The sequence below is a fragment of the Lepisosteus oculatus genome, chromosome 7, assembly GCF_040954835.1.
Source record: "Lepisosteus oculatus isolate fLepOcu1 chromosome 7, fLepOcu1.hap2, whole genome shotgun sequence".
Classification (NCBI taxonomy): Eukaryota; Metazoa; Chordata; class Actinopteri; order Semionotiformes; family Lepisosteidae; genus Lepisosteus; species Lepisosteus oculatus.
This window is the reverse complement of record NC_090702.1, coordinates 50,319,276-50,341,567: the sequence shown is the minus strand read 5'-3', so window position 1 is coordinate 50,341,567 and position 22,292 is coordinate 50,319,276. Positions and strand designations below refer to the sequence as shown.

The 22,292-nt window shown below is 39.6% G+C and overlaps 1 protein-coding gene across 2 annotated transcripts; it reads right to left on the bottom strand.

Moving 5' to 3' along the window:
- Positions 1-101: 101 nt before the first annotated feature.
- On the bottom strand, positions 102-17,035 carry LOC102687356 (solute carrier organic anion transporter family member 1C1-like). Of its 2 annotated transcripts, none has more exons than XM_015352151.2 (15): positions 16,963-17,035; positions 16,135-16,298; positions 14,044-14,185; positions 13,810-13,942; positions 12,829-12,947; positions 11,497-11,643; positions 11,313-11,411; positions 9,449-9,676; positions 8,564-8,728; positions 7,522-7,717; positions 6,671-6,836; positions 5,837-6,021; positions 5,484-5,548; positions 3,611-3,728; positions 102-1,345 (listed from the first exon to the last, which is right to left on the bottom strand). In XM_015352151.2, exons 2-15 carry the CDS (start codon positions 16,243-16,245, stop codon positions 1,156-1,158), a joined length of 2,064 nt encoding a protein of 687 aa, XP_015207637.1. In that variant the 5' UTR covers positions 16,246-16,298; positions 16,963-17,035; the 3' UTR covers positions 102-1,155. The 2 variants fall into 2 exon arrangements, with proteins under 2 accessions (XP_015207637.1, XP_015207636.1); XM_015352150.2 differs by having other exon boundaries at positions 16,933-17,004.
- Positions 17,036-22,292: the final 5,257 nt, after the last annotated feature.

The window sequence follows — 22,292 nt, the reverse complement described above, 5'->3', positions numbered from 1 at the left end:
ACAGTGAACGCTGTGGTTTGTAACCAAGCTGTTTCCAGGCTCTGCCCTCGCTTGGCTCACTGTGTTTCACCCTGAACAAATGAGCCCTTTATATACCAACATGCCAAAAAAAATATTTTTATTAAAAACCATCACTGTGAGAAGGACAAGACAGCAACAGAGCGCAGGCCTGTGTCTTTACATGTTGAGTCATTCAGGATCCCAGATACATACAATTTTAATACTGAACTTCATTTTAAATACAGTATCTAGCCTTTTTATGTCAGTTCTTCACAACCTTACAATGATTCCATTCATTAGAAACCTCCAGGGGACCCAGTGGTATGAAACAATGCTTCTACAGAGCTGTTAAGGCTTCACACCAATTTTTAGACTCTGATTATGGTCATTGATTCATTGAATTCCTTCTACAGAAGAATCTGGACTCTTCTTAGTTTTAAAACACGTGCCAATAACATCAGCAACCTACCTCCTCATGTCCTTCTGCCTTTTAAAGCACATACAGTAAATCCAAAATAAAATCAGATGAGGATCTCCAGTTCAAAATGGAGGTTTGTTTTTCTTGAGAGAAAACACTTTTCACATGTGTTTTTACACTAATGGCACCCAAGAGTGTAATTGTTTTGTGTTGGGAAAGTATTGAGTACATGAGATTAGCATTAATTCACCTATAGTCTCAACAAACTGATAGAAGTTCGCTACACTGACTCGCCAAAAGTATCTACAGTGGGTGAGAAAGCTCATACCATAATATGGACAATTCATTGTTAAATGGAACTTAGCACGTCAGGAAAACCAGTAATTTGTTCTTCTGCTGCTCCCTAGTGGTAGACTTATTTATTTAATGCTGTGTTGACCACACATTAAACAAAACTCTCTGAGGTACTTGCATAATAAAGAATATGTTTTACCTGTCTAGTCTACATCCTGACACACACAAAACAAATACGTAAATAAATTATTTAGAGAAGTAAATTATTGAAATTGCCTTGTATTATGAACTGAGTAAGCACTACTGAGATATTCCATTTAATGGTTTAGCAAATTACCAACCATTTATTTGAATATATGAGTCTTTGCAATGGTGGGTGACAAAGATCAGTGACAAGCATTCCAGTGTTGTAGTGTCTTTCGGGTACCTGACAGTTTTTTTTTTTACTCTGGGTCAACACTATTATTTTCTTCCTTGTCAATTTTGTCATTAGAACTCTGCTTCAACTTTAACTCCACCTCTTCTGTGAGTCGTTTGTCCTTTCTGCCCTGTTTCTTCATCTGAAGGATGGTGATCCAGAACAGAATGTATCCCACTCCACGGAGACTCAAAACCAGGCCCAGGAAGAGAAACCTGCCGAAATGTGCAAGATAAGTAGTTAATTTGCTAACAGTTTATATTAACTGTTCTGCATAAAGAAATAATTAAAAACATTAAAGTAACAAATGAGATATTTAAAGACAATACGTTCACATGCATTATGAAGTCCGAACTGAATGTATTTTGACTAAAACAGGGAATGACATTTAAAGTAATATCTCTTTGGATTGTAAACTTGCCTCAAAATCAACCAGACACCTTTAGCTCAAGAAGGTTGGTCACCTCTCCGCTAGATAAGAGAATCTGGGTTATATCTAAATTTTATCGCTCTTTTGTGATAATAATAATAATAATAATAATAATAATAATAATAATAATAATAATTGCTTAGACTAATATAGCATTTTCCTGGAGACTCCACTCAAAGTGCTTTACAGGTAATGGGGGCTCCCTTCCACCACCACCAATCTATAGCATCCACCTGGATGATGCAACAGCACCCATAGTGCACCAGTATGCTCACCACACATCAGCTGTCAGGGGAGAGTGATGGAGCCAGTTCATACATGGGGATTACTAGGAGGCCATGATTGGTAAAGGCCAAATTTGGCCAGGACATTGGGGTAACACCCTTACCAAGTGCCCTGGAAGTTTTAATGACCACAGAGAGTCATAAACACAGTTTTACATCTCATCTGAAGGACAGCACCTTTTTACAGTATAGTGTCCCATTCACTATAATGGGGCATTAGGACCTACACAGATCACAGGGTGAGCACCTCCTATTGGCCAAACTAACACCTCTTCCAGCAGTAACCTTAGTTTTTCCCAGGAGGTCTCCCATCCAGGTACTGGCCAGGCTCACACCTGCTGAGCTTCAGTGGGTTGCCACTTGTGAGTTGCATCTGATATAGCTGCTGGCAATGATTCATAGAGCACCTTCTGGAGCTTTCCCTCTTTTAATTTGTATATCCTCATAATTTGTACAGGCTCTTTGCAAGTGGGCTGTACTAAGGATGACCTTTTCAGACTACCTGATCAGGGGAACAATTTGGTTGACAAAAAGAAATCTAACCCGCAATGTGATTCTGCTTAGCTTGGATGTTAATTTGTTTCAGTTTGGAATTAATGTGTAATGTTCCTCATCTGCCCCAATGTGTCTGGTTAATCGGGGGCCAGATGGCAACTTTGATATCTTTCTGATAATAATCTCATGATCAAACTGCAATTTTGGTGAAAATGTATTATAATAGTACCAACACACTCTTGTAACTTTTACTCTTCAGACTTGCTGATAGTGTTCTATCATGGTTACAGTTTATCAAAAGCCTGAGACCTGACATTTTCTCATGTGTTTTCTGTATGTTATTGTTTGAGACCAAAATGGACAATATAGAAGCACACTTTTTTTCACTGTTGGCTTTTCCTTAATAGTTGACATTTAAATATTAAGTAGTTCAGGTGGGTAGCTGCGTCAGCATGCGGAGGCTGCAAGGAACAAGTAATACGTTTATTCCATGATGAAAAAAGAAGAAAGAAAACACAACGTTTCAGCCATGGAGCCTTCTTCGGGTGTGAGCACCTGAGTAAATGAGAAGGCTCCATGGTCAAAACGTTGTGTTTTCTTTCTTCTTTTTTTCAGCATGGAATAAACCTATTACTTGTTCCTTTGCAATATAAATTATAATGCACGTAAAAAAAGATACAGTATGTCACATATTGTAGGTCAAAAACCTATAAAAATATTCATAAATGCAGACAAATTAACAGGTACACATTCGTAACTAAAATTACCAATAAAGTGTGTAACATGCTGATTGTGTCCAGCATTCTAACACTTCTTTTATCTGATGTACAAAAAGTGTCATTACTGCTACGTCTTTGAATGTGTTTAGAGAACTGCTGACGTTGGTGGAAGGAGTAGACATACTTGATACTGAAACTGACTCTCACCTAGGCAAGAACCATTTAGTATCATTACATTGTTATGCATTACTTTTGAAAAAGCGGAACATCAGAACACATCTGTCATTGGCACAGATACAGTTGTTGGAAAAAAAATATTTTGACTTCTATTTAAAAATAATTTATATTTCTGCCTTTACACTACAAAGGTATTTTTATGAAGATATGAAGAGCTGTTTACAGTACTATTTTAGCCAGTCCTAGAATACAGCAAAGCGGTGCTTTGTTCAAAGGATATTGGATGGATTGTAGGCTCTTAAAACAATTTCAGTGAGACCTTTTACTAACTGCAGCACTGTGTGCAGCTCGTTGTGCGAAAGGAAGCCAGGATACCTGAAGGTTTCGATGTCGTACATCCTACACGCTCCTTTCCCGCCACACTTCCTGATTCCCCATTTGACACATGTGGAGTCAATGAGGGCTCCGAAGTAAATCGGAGCAGGGATTCCACCTGCCAGAATGGATGGAAAACAGAAAAAGAGGAGTGAGAAAGCTGAAAACTCTTTTATATATACAATAAATTGCCAGTTAATTCTGTTTATACCCTTCTGACTTGGAATAGCCCGCAGCCACCTCACAGAAGGGAGAGAGTGGACTCCTCTGATATTCCCACTTCTTCTTTAACACATCACAGACCCCGTACTGGGGCTTCAGTGTGGATTGGGAGACACTACCCCCACTGTCAATACTATATGCCTGCAAAAGTCTGGGAGGCTACAGGGGGCGCTGTGTTCCCGAGAGCAGAGATGAGCCCTGACTGATGAATCCCATCCTGCTTTCAGCAGCGCTAATCTAATTGTGTTTTTTTTTCACACATCAGCTATCAGGTGCCAACTGCAGACAGCACACAGTGAGAATGTACTGTACAGGCAGACTTCTTCGACCCACCCACTTTTTCTGTCACTTACTGTTTAATGTGTCAAAGGTAGTACAGCCCAAATAGAAACTATCCTTTAAAAGCAGGCCATTTCCTGAAGGACCCTAACAAATCAGGACCCACGAGGAGCCTGTCTATTTGTGGTTAAACACAGAGCTTTCTTTCACATCTGGGTATGGAGGTTCTCTTACCACTGTGGTTGGGTGTCTTCCAGTTCCGCATTTTAATATTTTTTTCTGTAATTACCTAAAGACATTATTCATTCATATCTACACTGCTCTCTGACTACATATACAGTCCTCTGGATAGTGACATTTACACATGACGTGTATCTATTAGGACAGCATGGTGGGTCAGTGATTGGCATTGTTGGCTTGCAGAGTTGGGGCCCTGGGTTCAAGAGGCTAGTCTCTTTACCAGCCATCAGACAGAAGAAAAATATACCCTACATGCTCTGCTGTATTAGGCAGGCCCTATTCCCAGTTTGCCAGCCGGCCTTATCAAAGACAAAGCAGATGCATCTACCACCCCCTTACACACACTAAGGCACTTTCTAAATAGTCTACAGAAGAACTTTGTTAAACTGAAAGCCATCTTATAAGGTCTTCTGGAAACATTATGAGGGAACAAAGCTTCTCATGACCCTTGCCCAAAATAAGCATCCTCTAATAAACCTTGCTTTATTGTATGTACCATCACATTATACTGTATACATATATGTATAAATGAAAGCTGAAATCACACGAATGAACGCTTTTGTTCAGATACATATATAAATAACTGTCAAAATGTTCAGCAACTACAGGCTACACTGACAGGCTACAGTAACTGAATCTTTTTAGTCTTGAACATACAAGACTATGAGGGGACCTGATGTCCAGAATCCTCAAAAGTACTGACAAAAGTCAGCCCAACCATTTTCTCAAGAATGAGCAGTGAAACACGAACTAAAGAGAGTAAATTGGAGACTGCAATGAAGTGCACCAAAAAACAAGAAAAAGAGACACTGCTTTATGTAACAGGTGGAGGGAGAAGAAGTTGCCCAGCCATGTTGAAGCCCATACCATGACTCAAGAAACAGCTGACTGAGGTGCTTGGATCAATTAACTAATAACTACCAAACTGGCTAGATGGGCTGAATGGTCTTTTCTTGTTTTAAACATGATGGTCTTCTATTCTTTTGCAGATTTTGCCATTTTCAAATGTTTGAAATTCTTGTTTTCAAAGTGAGCATAAAAAATAAGATAACATAACCACTTTGTTTGATTCCAGGTTTCTTTCATCGGAATTGCACCTGAGCATTATGCAATAACTGAATATTTCGCTTACCAAGTACTCTGAGAGCCAACATGTAAATTCCCACAGAGAGTGCCTTTAGCTCTGGTTCCACACACCTGTCCATAAATGACACAATATCCATTAACATTGAAAAACCTTACTCAATAAAAAGAGCCAATTTTCAGAAATACTTTATAAAAACTCAGGGCCAGTCCTAAAAGAAATTTAATGTATGTACTGTATATAAATATTTTATTGTATGCACTTCATCAATTTCCCTTCGGGATCAATAAAGTCTTATCTATCTATCTTCATAGGCTTTGTCACTTTAAATCTGTAGGCTAAAAACACAAAATCTATGTACAGTATTTATTTATGTCTCTAGGAGTTTTACCATACAGTACCTGAGGACTATAATGAAAAGAGGAGTGCTTCCTAGGCAGTAGATGAAGAAACTCAGTGACTGCAGAGCAAGGAAGATGGTGAACATCATAGTGCACTTATCTTCTCTTGGACATTGTCCTAGTACTGCAGAGAAATGCCCTGTTACGTTTCCAACGCCTTCAATGCAGCTGCATCCATGGAATGTCTAGGATTGAATAACATTGGGTGGTCAGGATCGATGGTCATACCATGGCTGTGACATGAGATGTAAAGAAACTACTGGTAATTCCAAACTGAGGGTGAAACTCAAAAAGGGCAAAGAGATGAGCAAAGACAGAAGAATATGCAGGAGAGAGAGTCTCCTTCCTGTGGAATCCCTATAGCCCTACAGCAGTTACAGATCATTTCTGCCTTTACACTACAAAGGTATGACAGGATTAATGAAATTAGTGCCTAGAGTGCAAAACGGAACATGTGTGGTAAATATCTAATGGTAAATGTTATAGAAACTTTTAAACATCACTTGTTATTTCAAATATGGATGGATGTTTGCCCATTATGCCTTCTGGCATGTAGTGGCAGCAATTCCGTTGCTGTTACCTTAGCATTCATTTTTTACAGGACAGGGTTGTTAACCTCCAACATGGAGGACCTGGCGCCCGACATGGGACACGAACCCACTGCCCTTAGATTATGGGTCTCATTCTCTACCAACAGAGCTCACCGGGGCCCATTTCAAACATAAATTCAGTATTAAATATATTGCAAGTTCTCGTCAATGCCAAAACAAAGCACAGTGTCAACAAGATAAGGTTACTCAAGGGGGAATGTAGAGTAATGCTGAGGAAGCTCACTGTGTTTTTTCCAGTTCCACTGGTGGAGTTGCAGCCAGCCAAACATGGAGAGATGTAGGTTAATCCGTTCTCTCCGCACACTGGGTCCCACTGGTTTTGCGAACAAGCACAGGCAGAATTACACAGAGACAGAAGACTGCCATCTTTGCTCTTGATTCGCTCTGACCTGGAAAACAAGACAAAAGCTCATCCTAAATTGTCGAAAAAGTATTTTTCACCTCATCCAGAATCTACAGTATATACTGTATATAGCAGGGCAATATTTGACTAAAAACTGTGAAAAATGTGAAATCATGTCAAAGCATTGTTAAATGATGTCTTTGTGTGCTGTTCTGAAACTGAATAACAAGTGTTATATTACACAGTCTACAATCATCCATCATAACCCTTGAGAAAGAGAAATGTACCCTCTCATGGGGTCTGCTTGGCTTATCTGTCACTAAACTCATCAGAGAATTCATCCATCCATTTTCCAAGCGGCCCTTCCATTACAGGGTCGTGGGAGAGCTGGAGCCTATCCCAGCAATGAGTGCAAGGCAGGATACACCCTGGATGAGACACCTGTCCATCAGAGGGCACACACGGACACCGACACATACACAAGAGCCAATCTTCCCACACACCAAATTAGCTACCAGTATGTCTTTGGACTGTGGGAGGAAACTAGAGCAATTGGAGGAAACCCCCACAAACATGGGGAAAACATATGAATTCCATGCAAATGGGATTATAGGTCCAGAATTGAACCCAGGGCCCCAGTGCTGCAAGGCAGCAATGCTAGCCACTGTGCCATCCCATGTCAGAAAATGTAAGTAGCTAAAATTAAGTTTTCTGAAACCTATCGTCCTCACCCTTCGTAAGAAACAGTCAGCCCGGCAATGTTCGAGTTCTCACAGGTAAGAGCAAAGTAAGGCAGGGTGCACAGGTAGCCGCAAATGGATGTCCAGAAAGCCACCTTTGCAGCTCCTTCCATGTCCAATTTAAATCGTTTCATGATGATTCCACTGATGAAAATCCCAAGAGACACAGACGGCATAGTAGTAACCCCTCCAAAAAACAAGAATCAAGAATTTTACAAATGCATTTCGGACGGCTTGGTTGACAGAACATGGCAATCTTATTGCTAAATTCTCTCAGGGCTTGAAAATACGGCATGCTAAATTAGTACATCATTTATTATTTTGTTCACTGATAAATTCTGCTTTAACTTGGCAGACCTGATGGAAGGATATATAGTGGTCACTGTTTTGCTGACAGGTAGGGGGTGGAACTGTGACAATGTAGTGAGGAATCTCCTTTAACACTACTAAGAATTATTCATAATTCCTTACACTTGTATAGCACTTTTCTGGACACTTTACGAGTAATGGGGACTCCCCTCCACCACTGCCAATGTGTAGCCCCCACCTGGATGATACAATGGCCGCCAAAATGTGCCAGAACACTCCTCACACATCAACTATCAGTGGAGAGGAGAACAGAGTGATGAAGCCAATTCCTAGATGGGCGGGCCATAATTGGCCAGGACACTGGAGTTGACAACCCTACCTTTTTTTTTTAAACGACCTGGGATTTTTAATGACCAAGGAGGGTCAGAATGTCAGTTTTACATCTCAACCAACCCACACCAACCTCAGAGACTGACAGGTGAGCGCTCCCTACTGGTCCCACTAACACTTCTTCAAGCAGCAACCTTAGCTTTCCCAGGAATGTCTCTCATTAAAAAAGGTTACATTAAAAAAGTTGAATTTAATTTCCATTAAGTTAAATCCATAATTCCCAAGTGTTCCATTTCTTTCGTACCTCAGTATAATTTTTCAAATATAAGCTTCTTGTAGTCTTGTAGTTTGCAGTCTAGATCTTATGTTACACAATTGAAATAATTAACCTTACCTATGAGAAAGTTTGCAGTGGATGCGCTTTGTCCAAACTGCTGCTCAAGGTATTTTGGTGTGTATGTCAATATGATGACAAAACCATTGAACATAAGAATACTGGAAATCACATAGAGGACATATATTTTGTTGGTAAGCAGACGTTTCAAAGATGGCAAAAAACCTGTAAAAATTTAAAAATAACATATGAAAATATGAAGGACATAAGGCTTTTCTCACAATATTTATACAATGTTTTTTTGTTCTTCTAGAGAGTTTTTTGTTGCTTGTGCAATTTGTATTGAACAAAGTCACGGTAGGCAGAGAATATACTGTAAATTTGCTGAGGACCACAACCCAATAAAATATAATAGTTTTTGGTCATTTGAAAATAAAAATACTACAAGATAATAGGGTAGAAAACCTTAATTTCATACTTTGACAAACGCATTTGGGCATCTTCAGGTTTCTATTTTATTCAACTATCCATGACCTTCTGTACATTGTTGTGTCCTTGTTTTTTCTTTTGTATTTTCAGTAAATGCTTTGTTCTTAGAGGGTGCTTTGTGGGGTCTAACCTAGCACGCACAAGGAGCTAGGTTTTTCTGTACATTGGAGGGAACATCAAATCACCCCCAAGAGCACAGGGCACATATACTGTACAAATATTCAAGTGGGTATAATTTAGAGATGCCAGTTAGCCTCAACACTGCATCTTTAGACTGGGGAGAAACTGGAGCACCCGGACAAAAATAAAGTGAAGTGGGAGAATGCGCAAACTTCACACAGAATTTGCCCCTAGCCAGAATCCCGTACTCAAGACCTATAAAACCACAACACAAATGATCACCGTGCTGCCACTATTAAAATCAGTTTTTACCAGTGCTCTCTAGGAACACATTACCTTTTGCTATTTCCTTTATCCTGGTTTTGATGTGTGTCTGAACAGCCTGCCGGTGGGACTGTTCTTCAGGGCTGTCATACGTCTCTCTGCTTCCCCCCTCCTCTGGCAGAGATCTTGGCAGGAACCAGTAGGGCAGAGCAGTAAGCAGGGTGAGTCCACCGGCCACTATGAATCCCAGCCACCATGCCCCAACCCAGCGCATGTCCTTCAGAGTGATAGTCACAGTCTCTGGGGTGAGCACAAGTAGAAATTCACCAGCTTCTGCTCTATGCACTTTCAATGTGACTCAGGATGTGTTGTCACCTGTACACTGTATGTCCCAGGATGTGGGCCATTGATGCAGTACCATGCTGTGATAAATCGGGTTGTGTTGATGGCCAGGATCATGTCAATGTGACAGTAGAGCAGGGAACAATTAGTAACAATGGACACACCCAGGTCGTCCAGGAAGCAATTAGGTACTGACGCATGGATGTACAAGGGGTTGCTGAGCCAGCTGAATCAGACCTTGGGCAGAGGAGGGGAGCAGTAAAGCAAACAAAGAAAGGATAAGTGCCCATGACATCAGGGACATGACATCCTGATGAGCCCCTCGACACAAGACAGGAGGCGCAAGGAAAGCCACAGCCTGCGAGACCACAGAGGAGATCGGTCCAGGAGCTGCAGACCAAAGGAGACTTTGGCCATGGAACAGAGGTGCTGTGCAGAGACGTTCAATACTTGGAGGCAAGAAGCAAAGAAACCAGCCTGGTGAGTCGATACCGAACCAAAGGAAACGTAGTACAGCCTAAAGGAGGACTCCTGATCTGGTCCAAACGGAGACTGGGGGAATTGGACTGTGTGGCATCCCTCCCCTATGCAATGCTGTCTACTCTGTACCACCAAGACTTTCTAATGCCCTCTTCTCGTCCTGAAAGGACATCTGACCCTGAGGAACTCATTATGACCCTTGGAAATATAATTTTGTTGCTGTGAATGCTGTACTCTTTGTCTTGGGGTGATAGTAAATGCTGATATACTTAGAAAATAAAAAAGACACTTATATCATACTAATGCTTGTTGTTGGTCTTTGTGTGCATTGGTGATTCTGGGAGATGAACAGAACCTGTGGTAATGTAGAGGGGCCTTAGAACCATATTTGTACTGCTAGGTGGCATATTCGTTACGAGGCAGGATATAATTCTTGTTTGAGGGGTCACCTCACTGTGACATGTACATTTGCAAATGCAACGCTACTTAGCTCCAAAGGAAAGCACTTCCTGTAGTTTCAGATTGCAATCCATGGGCTAAGGTTAGAATGATCTATCAGCAAAAGTTAAGATATGCAAAACAATATGAACCATGTTTTTTTTGCAAACCTGAAATTTGGGCACAAAGAAGAAATACGTCAGAGCAAAATGATTTGCACTTGCAGCATTCTGATTTAGAGATACTAATGACACTAATGCTCCCCAAATTATGCAAAAATGCAATAGAGAAACGCAAATACAAAATGAATGTTTCTTTTAGAACCGGGCATATATTCTACAGATATTGCAAATTAAATACTCTACTTTGCACTGATGCAGACATTGTACTTCTAATATTAATATAATGTTAATGTTTCATTTTTAATATGGCAGAATACCCTTCTCTCACAGAAAGGGATAGGTAGGAAATCAGCTTTGATCTACTGTTCAAGTCTGATTGAATGTCACTATAGTGTACTATTACAGTCAACTAACATGTTTTGGCACAGATATGAATTTTTGCTTTTTAAAACAGACATTTCCTTATACAAATCGAGCTAATTCTCCATTATGCGATGTGCTATTGTGATATGTGACTGTACGATTTTGCATTCTCTCATAGTTAAGTATCTTACCTAGGTTGACAAAGCCAATGTCCACATACTGTCTGGCGCAGAACGATCCCAGAGTGAAACCAAAGATAGGACCAATCACAGCAATGGTATGGAGACAACCTAAGACCAATATGAATTCAAACCAGAGCTCAGATCAGACTGAGAAGATTATGAATCAATATAAGCTCAATTGTGTTAGACTTACCAATGTAAAAAGCTGAGTTTTCTGGCCTGGCGAAATCATCAATGAATGAAATACCCAGCGGTCCTGTAGTAGCCTCTCCAACTCCTCTCAACATGTTCCCAAGCAGTACGAGCACCCACATTGAAGATCTCTGCTCTTTTTCACAAGCTGAACACAAACAAAATGCTTCAAAATATTGTACGAAAACCGGGCTAAGTATCAACATTAGAATACTCCTTATAGAGATAAAACTTGATTTGTGAGGCTATTGTTGTTCACAAATGTGGTTATTGTAGTTCATGTAGGGAGCTGCGTCAGCATGTGTAGGCTACAAAGGAACATGTAACGGGTTTACTCCCTGCCGAAAAGAAAAGAAACACAACGTTTCGGCTGTGGAGCCTTCTTCAGGTGTGCCTTCTTCAGCCTTCTTCTTCACCTGAAGAAATACCTGAAGAAGTCTCCACAGCCGAAACGTTGTGTTTCTTTTCTTTTCTTTTCAGCATGGAATAAACCCGTTACATGTTCCTATGTGGTTATTTGTCAGGTTGTATATTTAAGCAACTTGTCAGGAGAGAAAAGCAGTAATGTCAGCATGACTGAAAGCTATCAAGGAGTTTCAGAAATGTAAGACTTTAAGAAATTGTTTAAGACATTGCCAAAGCACAAAAATAATATCACTCTATAACTATACAATCTGTATGACAAATGTTTTGGCATAGGTTGAGATTATCATGGTGATTTCACTCATCAAGATGCAGGAATGTTGATTTCTTGCAACCAGTCATTTGGAATAATAGGTTTACTTCTGGTTCAGGTTCTGAGTAATGGGCATGTGTAGGAATGCAAGCTCCAAGCATGCACACTACTATACTACCAGTATTAGTCACGATGCTGGACACAGGACAATATGCAGGTTATAATGCAGCATGGCGCAAATCTGTGTTTTGTTTGCTCATGTGAGTCTCTTGGTTTCATCAAATCCCAAAAATGTTAAATGCAAATATTAGTGAAATCCTTCCTGAGTTTGGAGGCCCAGTAAGGAAAGAAACAGTGTTTAAAATGATCCAGATCACGTGGGGAACTGTAAAGGAACAAATAAAGGTTGTAAGTGAGGAAGAACACATAAAGGTTGATTTCACACTGAGATATGAAACATAACAATTTGGATGCTGGGCCTTCTTCGTGCATGCACTAACCCTAACTCCACATCTGAAGAAGCCCCAACACCTAAAACATTGTTTCTTTTTTATTTTACTGTTCAGTGTGGAATTAACCTTGACTTGTTCCTGTGTATAGAGTCATGTTTGATTAAGTGCATTATTATCACTATTACTAATATTTTCAACATCTTACCAGTTACTGACTGTTGGAGGACATCCTGGGCTAACGAAGGACTGGAGTCTTTTGAACATGGAGTGAGCATCGTGATGTTAGGAACAGGTGAAGTGGATACAACAGACTCATAATGGTAGCTGTATAAAAAACACCTTCCAGTTCAGATTAATATTTCTTTACATTTCTGTACCACCTCACATCCCAGAGTACTTTATACACTTTATTGGAACCACTTCATTCACCCCAAGGTGCAGAATCCACATGGGTGAGCAGCTTTTCTGCACTGGCAGTCACACTATAAAGCAGAACAGGCAGAGAAATTAGGAATTGCTTTGCCAGTTGAATTTAGAGGTATCTTTTAGCAAGGCCAGATTCTGCAAGCCTAGAATGGAATTGAGCCAGGACAAAGTGGTTAACACTACTGCTCTTTCAAGCTGTGCAACTTGATCTTTAACGATTCAGGACCTCATTATAATATCTAAGAACAGAGCATCATGCAGCAAAAAGTGTACCCTGTCACCATACTGAGGCAACAGTTTGGAAATCCTACACCAGCAGGAAGACTGCCACCTGTCAACTGCCAACATTGCATATAGCAACACACAGATTTTCCTTTTTTTAATAACCATCCTACACAACTACAGTAAGACTCTTCCTCAATTTATGATCTGATTCCTGATTTCATGTTGGACTATTACTCCTGTCAGGTTCATAGCATAATTCTCACTGCATCAAGATTGGGAAATCAGAAATTCCTGAACTGGGTGGAAATGATAAACTCTGCACAGCATGTGCAATTTTGTGTAGAAGCTCCCAGAAATTTTTAACACAGCTTCTTGGAAATACACTCCTGATGAGTTCACTTGTTTTTCTGTTTTATTCCAGAGCACAACCGTCTTCAAATAGGGCTAGTATTCCTTCTAGGATTTTCCTACATCTATCTTGCGTGCTAACAAGACGTGTGAAGACTAAAAGGTCATTTTCAATGTGCAAACGTACCGTCCCATGAGAAAGTGTGGCAGTGCCATGAGCAGTGTCCCCATGGACATGAGCAGGCATCCTGCTCCAATTAGCTTTGGTCTGTGAAACTTTGCTCCAAAGTAGCTTACAACAGATATCACCAGCAGGTTCCCTTAAACATAAAGATCGGTAAGAACATAGTCAAAACCGTCATGCTGATTTGAAAACAAAACATACATAAAGCAAAGCACTGTGCTTTTTAATCGTACCTACCCATTTCAAAACTCCCATCAATAATGCCAACGACGGAGCTTGGAATCTCAAATCTTCTTTCTATCTGAGTGATGGTACTTTTGGTGTAGCTTGCAGATAAGGATTTGCAAAAGTAGGATAAAGCTAGAGCTGCCAAGAACATCTGAGAAGAAAACAGATATGTGTGATATTGCTTTTTCATTTCAGGTGCTAGGGATGCACAGGACACTTGCAGAGCTCAGAAACACTGCATGCGTGCAGAAGACAGGCAGCAGAAAGACACGTTTGTAAGTCCTGTTAAAGTGTTAGGGTTTGTTACAAGTCCCACAGAGTTCATCTGTGCCATGCTTTCAAATTGAACAGTGCAAGCCAGGGAATGGATTGAAGAGAAAATTCCAGGCATGGGGACTGGAAATTGACTTTGCATGCTGAATATTATTACTGCTAGCTCTTTAATCAGTTAGTTCAATTATTCTGGCTGTACAACACTGGATTATTAAGCCAAGCTGTCAAGTTGTCTTACAGGTACTTTTCCAAACACTGCTAAATATATTGGAAAATTCTTAAGCTTCCAATTACAACAGGACTACTGCTGTTACTGTTTTGAAAAAGTGCCAAACAAAATCTTTGCTGCCTTTGAAAAGTGTAGACTAACTGAATGACATAATGTGTTTTTTTCTTATATTTATTCTGAAAGCCGTGCCGTTTGTACCGATTAAAGGTTGAGAGTATTTGTATTTGAAGCAGAGGTCAAGGCTGCTGTGAACACACCATTGCCTTTCACCTGGAACAGATGGATACCATTATCCAATGAAAGCATTCAGTCATTCTGGATGGAATGAATGGTGCAATGCAGTGTTCATAAGAATTGTTACAAATGAGAGGAGGCCATGCAGCATGTCTAGCCTTTTGGTACTTAATAGTCAACTGATCCTAGGATCTCAAACAGCTGTCACGTGAAATGACCAAAGGTACTGGCCTCAACAATATGGCTGGGTAGCTTATTCCATACTCTCACAATACTATGGGTAAAGAATTTCCAACTGTAAACTTGGAAATATACACTTCCACTCAATGCACTTGTACTTGGTATAATAATCAAGAAGTACAGCTACAAGAATTCTGTGTGAATAAGTTTTCATGTTCCACTATGTGTAAACAGCTAATGTATGCATAAAAAAATTGCGAGTTGCCTACTGAATCAAAGAAAATATTAATGTTGTGTTTGAAAGAGGTAGGTCATTAATTCAACTACATTTGCATGAGTTCAGGTGGGAGCTGCATCAGCATGCGTAGGCTGCAAAGGAACAAGCAACAGGTTTTTTCCATGCTGAAAAGAAAAGAAAGAAAATACAAAGTTTCGGCCGTGGAGCCTTCTTCAGGTGTGTGTCTTTAGGTTCTTCTTCACACACCTGAAGAAGGCTCCACAGCTGAAACGTTGTGTTTTCTTCCTTCTCTTTTCAGCATGGAATAAACCTATTACTTGTACATTTGCATTAGATGATTCATGGAAGAATGTCAGTACATCAACAGCAGCAACATACAGTAACTCTGTGTTACCCTCCTCCCTCACAAACATAGGGCTCTACAGCCTTTACTCCTCAGTATATGAGACCCACAAGTAGCTCGCAACAGTCTGGGAGCTGAATGATATCCTTCTCACAGACAACAACATTGCTTAAGTTTCCAGCCACCTGATTCCAACTAATTTATAAATATATCGCCCCCCCCCCCCAACTCTTTCTAAAATCCCCTGTAGACCAAAAGCATTTTGGCAAACTTAAACTAAACCTGGACCAAACAATACATTTAAAAATATGAAAACCATTAACTATATACTCATATTTTAATTAAACTGTGACACAAATATCTACCATATGGTGCAGTCATTTATTAATTTTCTGAACCGTACTATTTATATTTCAATTCAGATAGACAAACATCACATGTTGAGAATACTTCAAAGAAATATAACAGTAAGAATCCATTGCCATGGGAATTCAATATGTACTGTATATAGAATCAATGCTTTTTGTTAAATGAGATTGTTTTTAACAGAAAAAAACGTATCTGTGGATGACAGCTAAAATGTATTTCTTACTCCTGGAGTACCTTCAGAGTAGGAGTGCAGCATTTTCTTGTCTTTGAGGCTCCAGATCCTTTCCCACAGTCTGTTACAGGCAATGGTGCTGAAAAGCCACAAGGAATGGCCTCTGCAGTCATGGTGCTCCAGTTAGTGGATTGCTGGATCGCTGTTTGTTGCAAGTCTCTTTTCACTGGAGTGTGGGGAGGGAGTGAGAAAGGTAGGGGGGGGATGAAATCCCAGGAATTCATCAACTTTCAAAATCCGTCTTAGCTTGTAACATTTTCTGTCTGATTCTACCATCTTCTTCCCACAGTGTAACTTAGGATGCCTGTACTTCTCAGTTTCCTGTTTGTTGGTATTTTTACTTTAATAAACACTTTTCTAAAGATTTCTGTAAAGAACATACTAAGCCATAAGCATTGTGTAATACATCTCTGTGTCTATTATCCTACCAGCTACGTAGCTTGACAGGGAGGTAGGTACAGTGAATATTTACATTTCAGCCAATAAATTGTTATATTGTTCCATTTCCAGCACAGCATAAGAATACACCATATTCAGATCATGTTAAATCACTAGCTCTATCTAAAATCACATATTAGCACAATAAAAACATTATAAATAGTACAATTGTACTATAACCTTTACTTTCCTCTTAGTAACGGTATTTCTGTATCTTTCCACATTTTAGAAAGCCTGAAACTTTAAGTTGATTGTTTACTGTTTATGTTTTATTTTTGCATTGGCTTTCATACCTAAAGCTAAGCAAATTAATATAATTAAAATGTCAGTTATAATTAAAATTTAGGATTTGCATTCCATACCTTGTCTTGTTAATCCAAAAGAAACTTTACCTTTTGTGAGTGCCAGTCAGGAGAATGATCACTTGTTGGCTGGGTCTCAAGTTTACAATTTTAAGCCCTTTCCCTGCCTAAACTACAATAATAATTAACCATTAGCAGTTGATGTCATTGTCACGATTATAGTCCCTCCTCCTTAAAGGCGCTCCGGCCCTTTTACTTCAGACTTGATTTTCTGCACCTGTCCCCTGTTTCAGCCCGTTCCCAGTCCACCTTAAAAGCCAGGCGCTTTTGACGACAATCCGAGCTCTGCATCTGATCTCCGTATCGTGGGAGTCCGAGACCTGGAAGTGCCTGGTCCCGTTAAGGTTTTATTCTCTGTTCCTGTTCCCCTTCCGCCGGTTCCGACCCGGTTCATGTTTTTACCTTGTCTGTTCTTGGATGGACACCCCGGCTTTGGACTTTGCTCGTGTTTGGATTACCCCTTTGGATTTCTACTGGATTGTTTGCCCCGGACTCACCCCCCCTGAACACCAGCGCACCAAGGAAACCCCCCCTGTTTTCATCCCCGTATTCCTGCATGACTTTTTCCCCAGTGTTTCCTCACTCCATCCCGGATTGTGTCGTCTGCATAGGGTCTGGAAAGAACTGTTCCGTTACAGTCATTCCCTTCTTTCCAAATGAGCATAATAATTCCATGTGGTAAAAATTCCCAGTAGAGTCCCAGTAAAAATACATACTGTACATACGAGAAGATTTTGGCCTTAAAATGCTTTGTTTCTTTTCCAAATACGATAGCTAACGGTTAATACCCAAGAGCGCATCTTTTGTGATGACAGATGTAATTTACTTTTTTATAACAACAATTCTGAACTTTGACAGTGTAACGGGGGTTACAGTGTCACATACACAGTATGTAATTGGCTCAGTAAATAACATAGCTAAATAGCAAATAGACTTTGAAGTTCTTAAATACAGTAGCATTTTGCCATGTTTGGTTAAAAAAAGCAATTAATTTTCAATGAACTTAAGTCCACTGCGTCATGTTCATTGTTTCATGTGTTTTAAAAATGGCCTAACTTTATTTTTCAAAACGTTTTTATTACAAGTAAAATATAATTTGTTGAGCAGGTCTCACAGTTCGATTCCTTGTATAAATAATGAACCCTGTCTTAAATCATGATATGGCATTTGAAATAAATAAATATGGAATAAATGGTTTCATTGTAAAATTTGCTGATTATACAAAGAATTTTCTCAACAATTCTACTATTTGTTCAATATATATGCTTTACAATTCCTGTGAAAATGACAATTTCTCTTTCCACATGTATGAGATTGTGAGCTTGCTCAGACTGTTTGTTTGACCTTGCATGTCATAAGTGGCCTATGAGATTAAGGCTTGGTGACAAAGTTCCAATGTGCAGTTTTTCTCCAGCAATGACAAGTCATTCCAAAGCAAATCTCCTGGACATTATGCTGTGCAAGTTAACTGCCATCCAAAGTACTTTGCTCGATGACAGGACATTCTGTAATGATTACATTTAACCTTGATCAGCCCTTGACATCCCTCCTATTGGATAGTGTGGAAAAGGTTGTTTATTTTTAAAAACACATTTAAAAATTGAACATACAGGAAGGAATTCAAAGGCATAGAATTGTATTGTGAGTGAATATAGTATACTATTCATTTTCCAAAATGGATCGCATGCTTGGATTAATAAAACTACTAACTATGAAATGTGCTAAATGTGGTAAAGTGCCTTTTCTCATTTGTGAGCATTCTTATGTTTAATATTACATATACAAAGTCAATTATTATAGAGATCTACTGTACATTATTCCAGAAAAATAGAGTATTTTTTCTTGGCTATAATAAAAGGGGCTTCATTTTAAAAAACATGAGCCACTATGTAAATAAAGAGATACAGAGCCTGCTGCTGATGAAACTGTTTGATGAAATAATCACAGACAGCAACTCTGTACTGGCCTGCAGCTTTTAACAACCAGCAATCTCTGGGAGGGGAGGTAGTTGGATATGCCTGGACGTGTCTGATTTGGAGAGGCTGCAGACTGATTTTCACCTCGGTTTTACTGCTGCAATTCAGGCAGGTTGAGGTATAAAACAATCCCAAAATACAGCAATTAGAAAATGCCTCTTTGAGATGTCATTTACTTCTGATCTATTTATTTAAACTGTACAGAATATAATAAGCTTTTATGGATGTAAGGAGTTCCAATATATTTGGACACTCAATTACTAAAATCAAAGTGGGATAAAAAAGAAAGTGATAGGTAAGAGACTTATCACTTTGCCTTTGACAAGACAGGAGATATAAATCAGAAAACAACACAAAAACTATTTTCAAGTGATTGATCTTCTTTAAAACATAAAAAGGGGGAACAAAAACTAATGGGCTTGGAAAATTACCTAAGTAACCACAATTTTTTTTTATTATTATTCTGAAAATGGACCATTTACTTGATTGACACAAATCCATTTGTTTGGTAAATATAGTTTAGACACTACTTGCTGAATATAACACATTTTGTAATATGGCTGGACTCCTTAACACAGCAACAGAAGGCCCAAATCCCTGAAAACATTGTGTGCGCTACGTGTCCAAACCCTCTCCTGATGTGGAGTTTGTAACCGGGGTATGGGAGGAAAGTTAGATCAAAATCTTAATCACGTCCTCTCTCCTGTGCATGTATATACAGTATCACACCCCGGACTTGCCTTCTCACATCTCACACACCCCTCCCACCACTCCATATACCCTTGCAGCAGCTCCCTAGTTCATTCCTTGCAATAGTGAGGATGGGTTCAGGCAGCCTTATCCTCACAGCTAGGCTACCATTCTTTTAGCTAGGTGGGTTATACCAAATACCCTCCACACATGTCATCCCCTCTATCATATTCATTAGGATCGAACCAAACTACTGAAATCGTATTTAGAACTTGACCAAACTACTGAAGCTTATTTAGGAGTGAAGCTGTTTCTGACTCAGTGACTGGACTGTGCTAATGATCCTTTTACAAAAGCTAATCCTTTAAATAAATGATACTTGTTTTGTTATTATGCAAAAACAAAATGATGATTGCTATACTGTGTCCAGACATCACAGCAGTTGGAGAGGATGTTATTTTTAGCAAAGCACACAATAGCTGGGATGTCAAGAGGAGAAGAGCTCCTTGTAATTGGAAGTTTGAGGCTTAAACTCTGAACCTTGACTTTGGAGGCCAGCCATGTGAATAAAGTGGGCTACTTTACAGCTTGAATATCATGATCTAGGAAATGAGAAAAATGAAGTCATCACACCTCTAATAATGAGAAAGCCACTCATATGTAAATGTCTTGTTATCATCTGCAATTATGGACAGCATCAATCCACTGCTTGTTTAATTTATTCTAACTTCAGGCAAGCCTTCAATTATGCTACCAAAGAAGATAAACTGTAGCATTAAGCTCGGAACACTTTTATTTTAATCTTTTACTTAAATTGGTTAATCCATATACTGTACAATTAAAGGTGATGGCCATCTGTTTACCAAGTGTAACAGCACATTAGAATTTGCATTTAAAAACAGCAACTACCAGCTTGCAGCTTTATCTCACTAGGTCTCAAGGAAATCCAGGTTCCTGCTGTAAACAAAGTTGACCCAGTAGGTGGCTTTCTTCCCTTTGGACCAGAATTTCTAAGCCAGCGACCAGGGACACTACAATGAAACCTAGGCCCTGAATGCTTGGTGATTAAACTCCTCATGAAACTGTAAGAGGAGGAATGTTAAGTTTGCTGTGCTGACTAAATTCTGTTTTGGGCTCTCACATTTTGACCTATCTAATATTCAATATTCAACACCTGTGGTTATCTGTGGCTGCTGGAAGATAATCATTGTCAGCCATCAATCAGCTATGTGCTGCACTTCAGTGCTGGACAGACTGCACAGCCTTCCTTGTCTGTATTCTTTACTTGCCATCTTCATTACCCACCAGGCACTGGCGTATTCACCTTTATTGTAAGGAATCCCCAATTAGGAGGTATGCGGATCCTATTCAGGCGCAGGAGCGGGTAGGTATCGAAACAGGCATTTAATCTGAAACATCAGGCGAGATTGTGGTCGAAAGGTGAAAGGTAGTTCGAAATCCAGGGGATACAGAGACAGGCGTACAATCCAAAGCAGTAGGCAAGGTTCAAGGTAGAGGGGCTAAAGGGTAGTTCAAAAACCGGGAGAATTATCGCAAGCGAGGTACAAACAAAGGCGAGGAATAGCTCTCTAGGAGAAGACTCAATACCGAGCAACGGTAAATGGGTTTGGATGGTTTAAATGGCGCTGCTTGCCTCATGGTTGGGCATGTGGTGATGGGTTAATATGTGCAGCAGCGCTTGTTATTATTAACCTGCTCCTGGCACTGGTTAGCTCTTTTGAGGGTTGATCTGGGCTGGCTGGCGGTCGTGACATTTATTAACTCAGCATCCCCCAATTTCTTAATTTTACTTTATTCTAACTCCAACACATCCAGGCCTTAGACTATTCAATTAGACCCAGTTGCACATCTTCACTAATCACTGTTCAATGACCTTTAGTCATTTTACTTTTACACCTTTTCAGAAAGTTATAACAAGTAAATGTTCCCAGTGCACCTCCCATAAAAAACAAACCAACATTGAGGTCAATCCTGATCTTAAACTCACTCATCCTTTACCTGAAGGTAAATTGGTCAATTTAGTCTATTTCTGCCCCGAACTCCTTCCCACTCCTGGGAAAGCTAAGGTTGCTGCTGGAAGAGGTGTTAGTGGGGCCAGCAGGGGGCGCTCACCCTGCAGTTTATGTGGGTCCTAATGCAATAATTATTATTATTATTATTATATGGAATTTCAGTTCTCTTCCTCTGAGTGCTACTTAATAATTCATATCAACTGACTGATTAATTTACTGAGTTTTCTAATTAACTGGCATCTCTCTCTCACAGTGCCACTATGAATTTTACTGAAGAACTACCATTTGTAGCAGAATTTTTATTATTGTTAAAACAGAAAAATGTGGAGCACTACAAAGACACTTCAGACTCTGTTTGAAGAATACAATCTTCAACTTCTCAAGTTGGCAGTATTCTGAAGATGTTTTATATCCAAATGTTTTGTCTGATATTTTAAAAATTCATTCTAGAAAGGAAAAGGTTGGCTCAAAACAACAGTTGGCTTCAGAGCATGTCTTCTTACTCATTTACCTTCTTCATCAATTACCTGAAGCCCTGAAAGAACTAACGTCCAGTTCTGCAGTTTCTTATTTTTTATTAAACCATCACTGCACTCAGAACTGTTGTAGTAAAAAAAATGCCAGATTCCATATTCCATGTCTGCAAGAATCCATCCTGAAA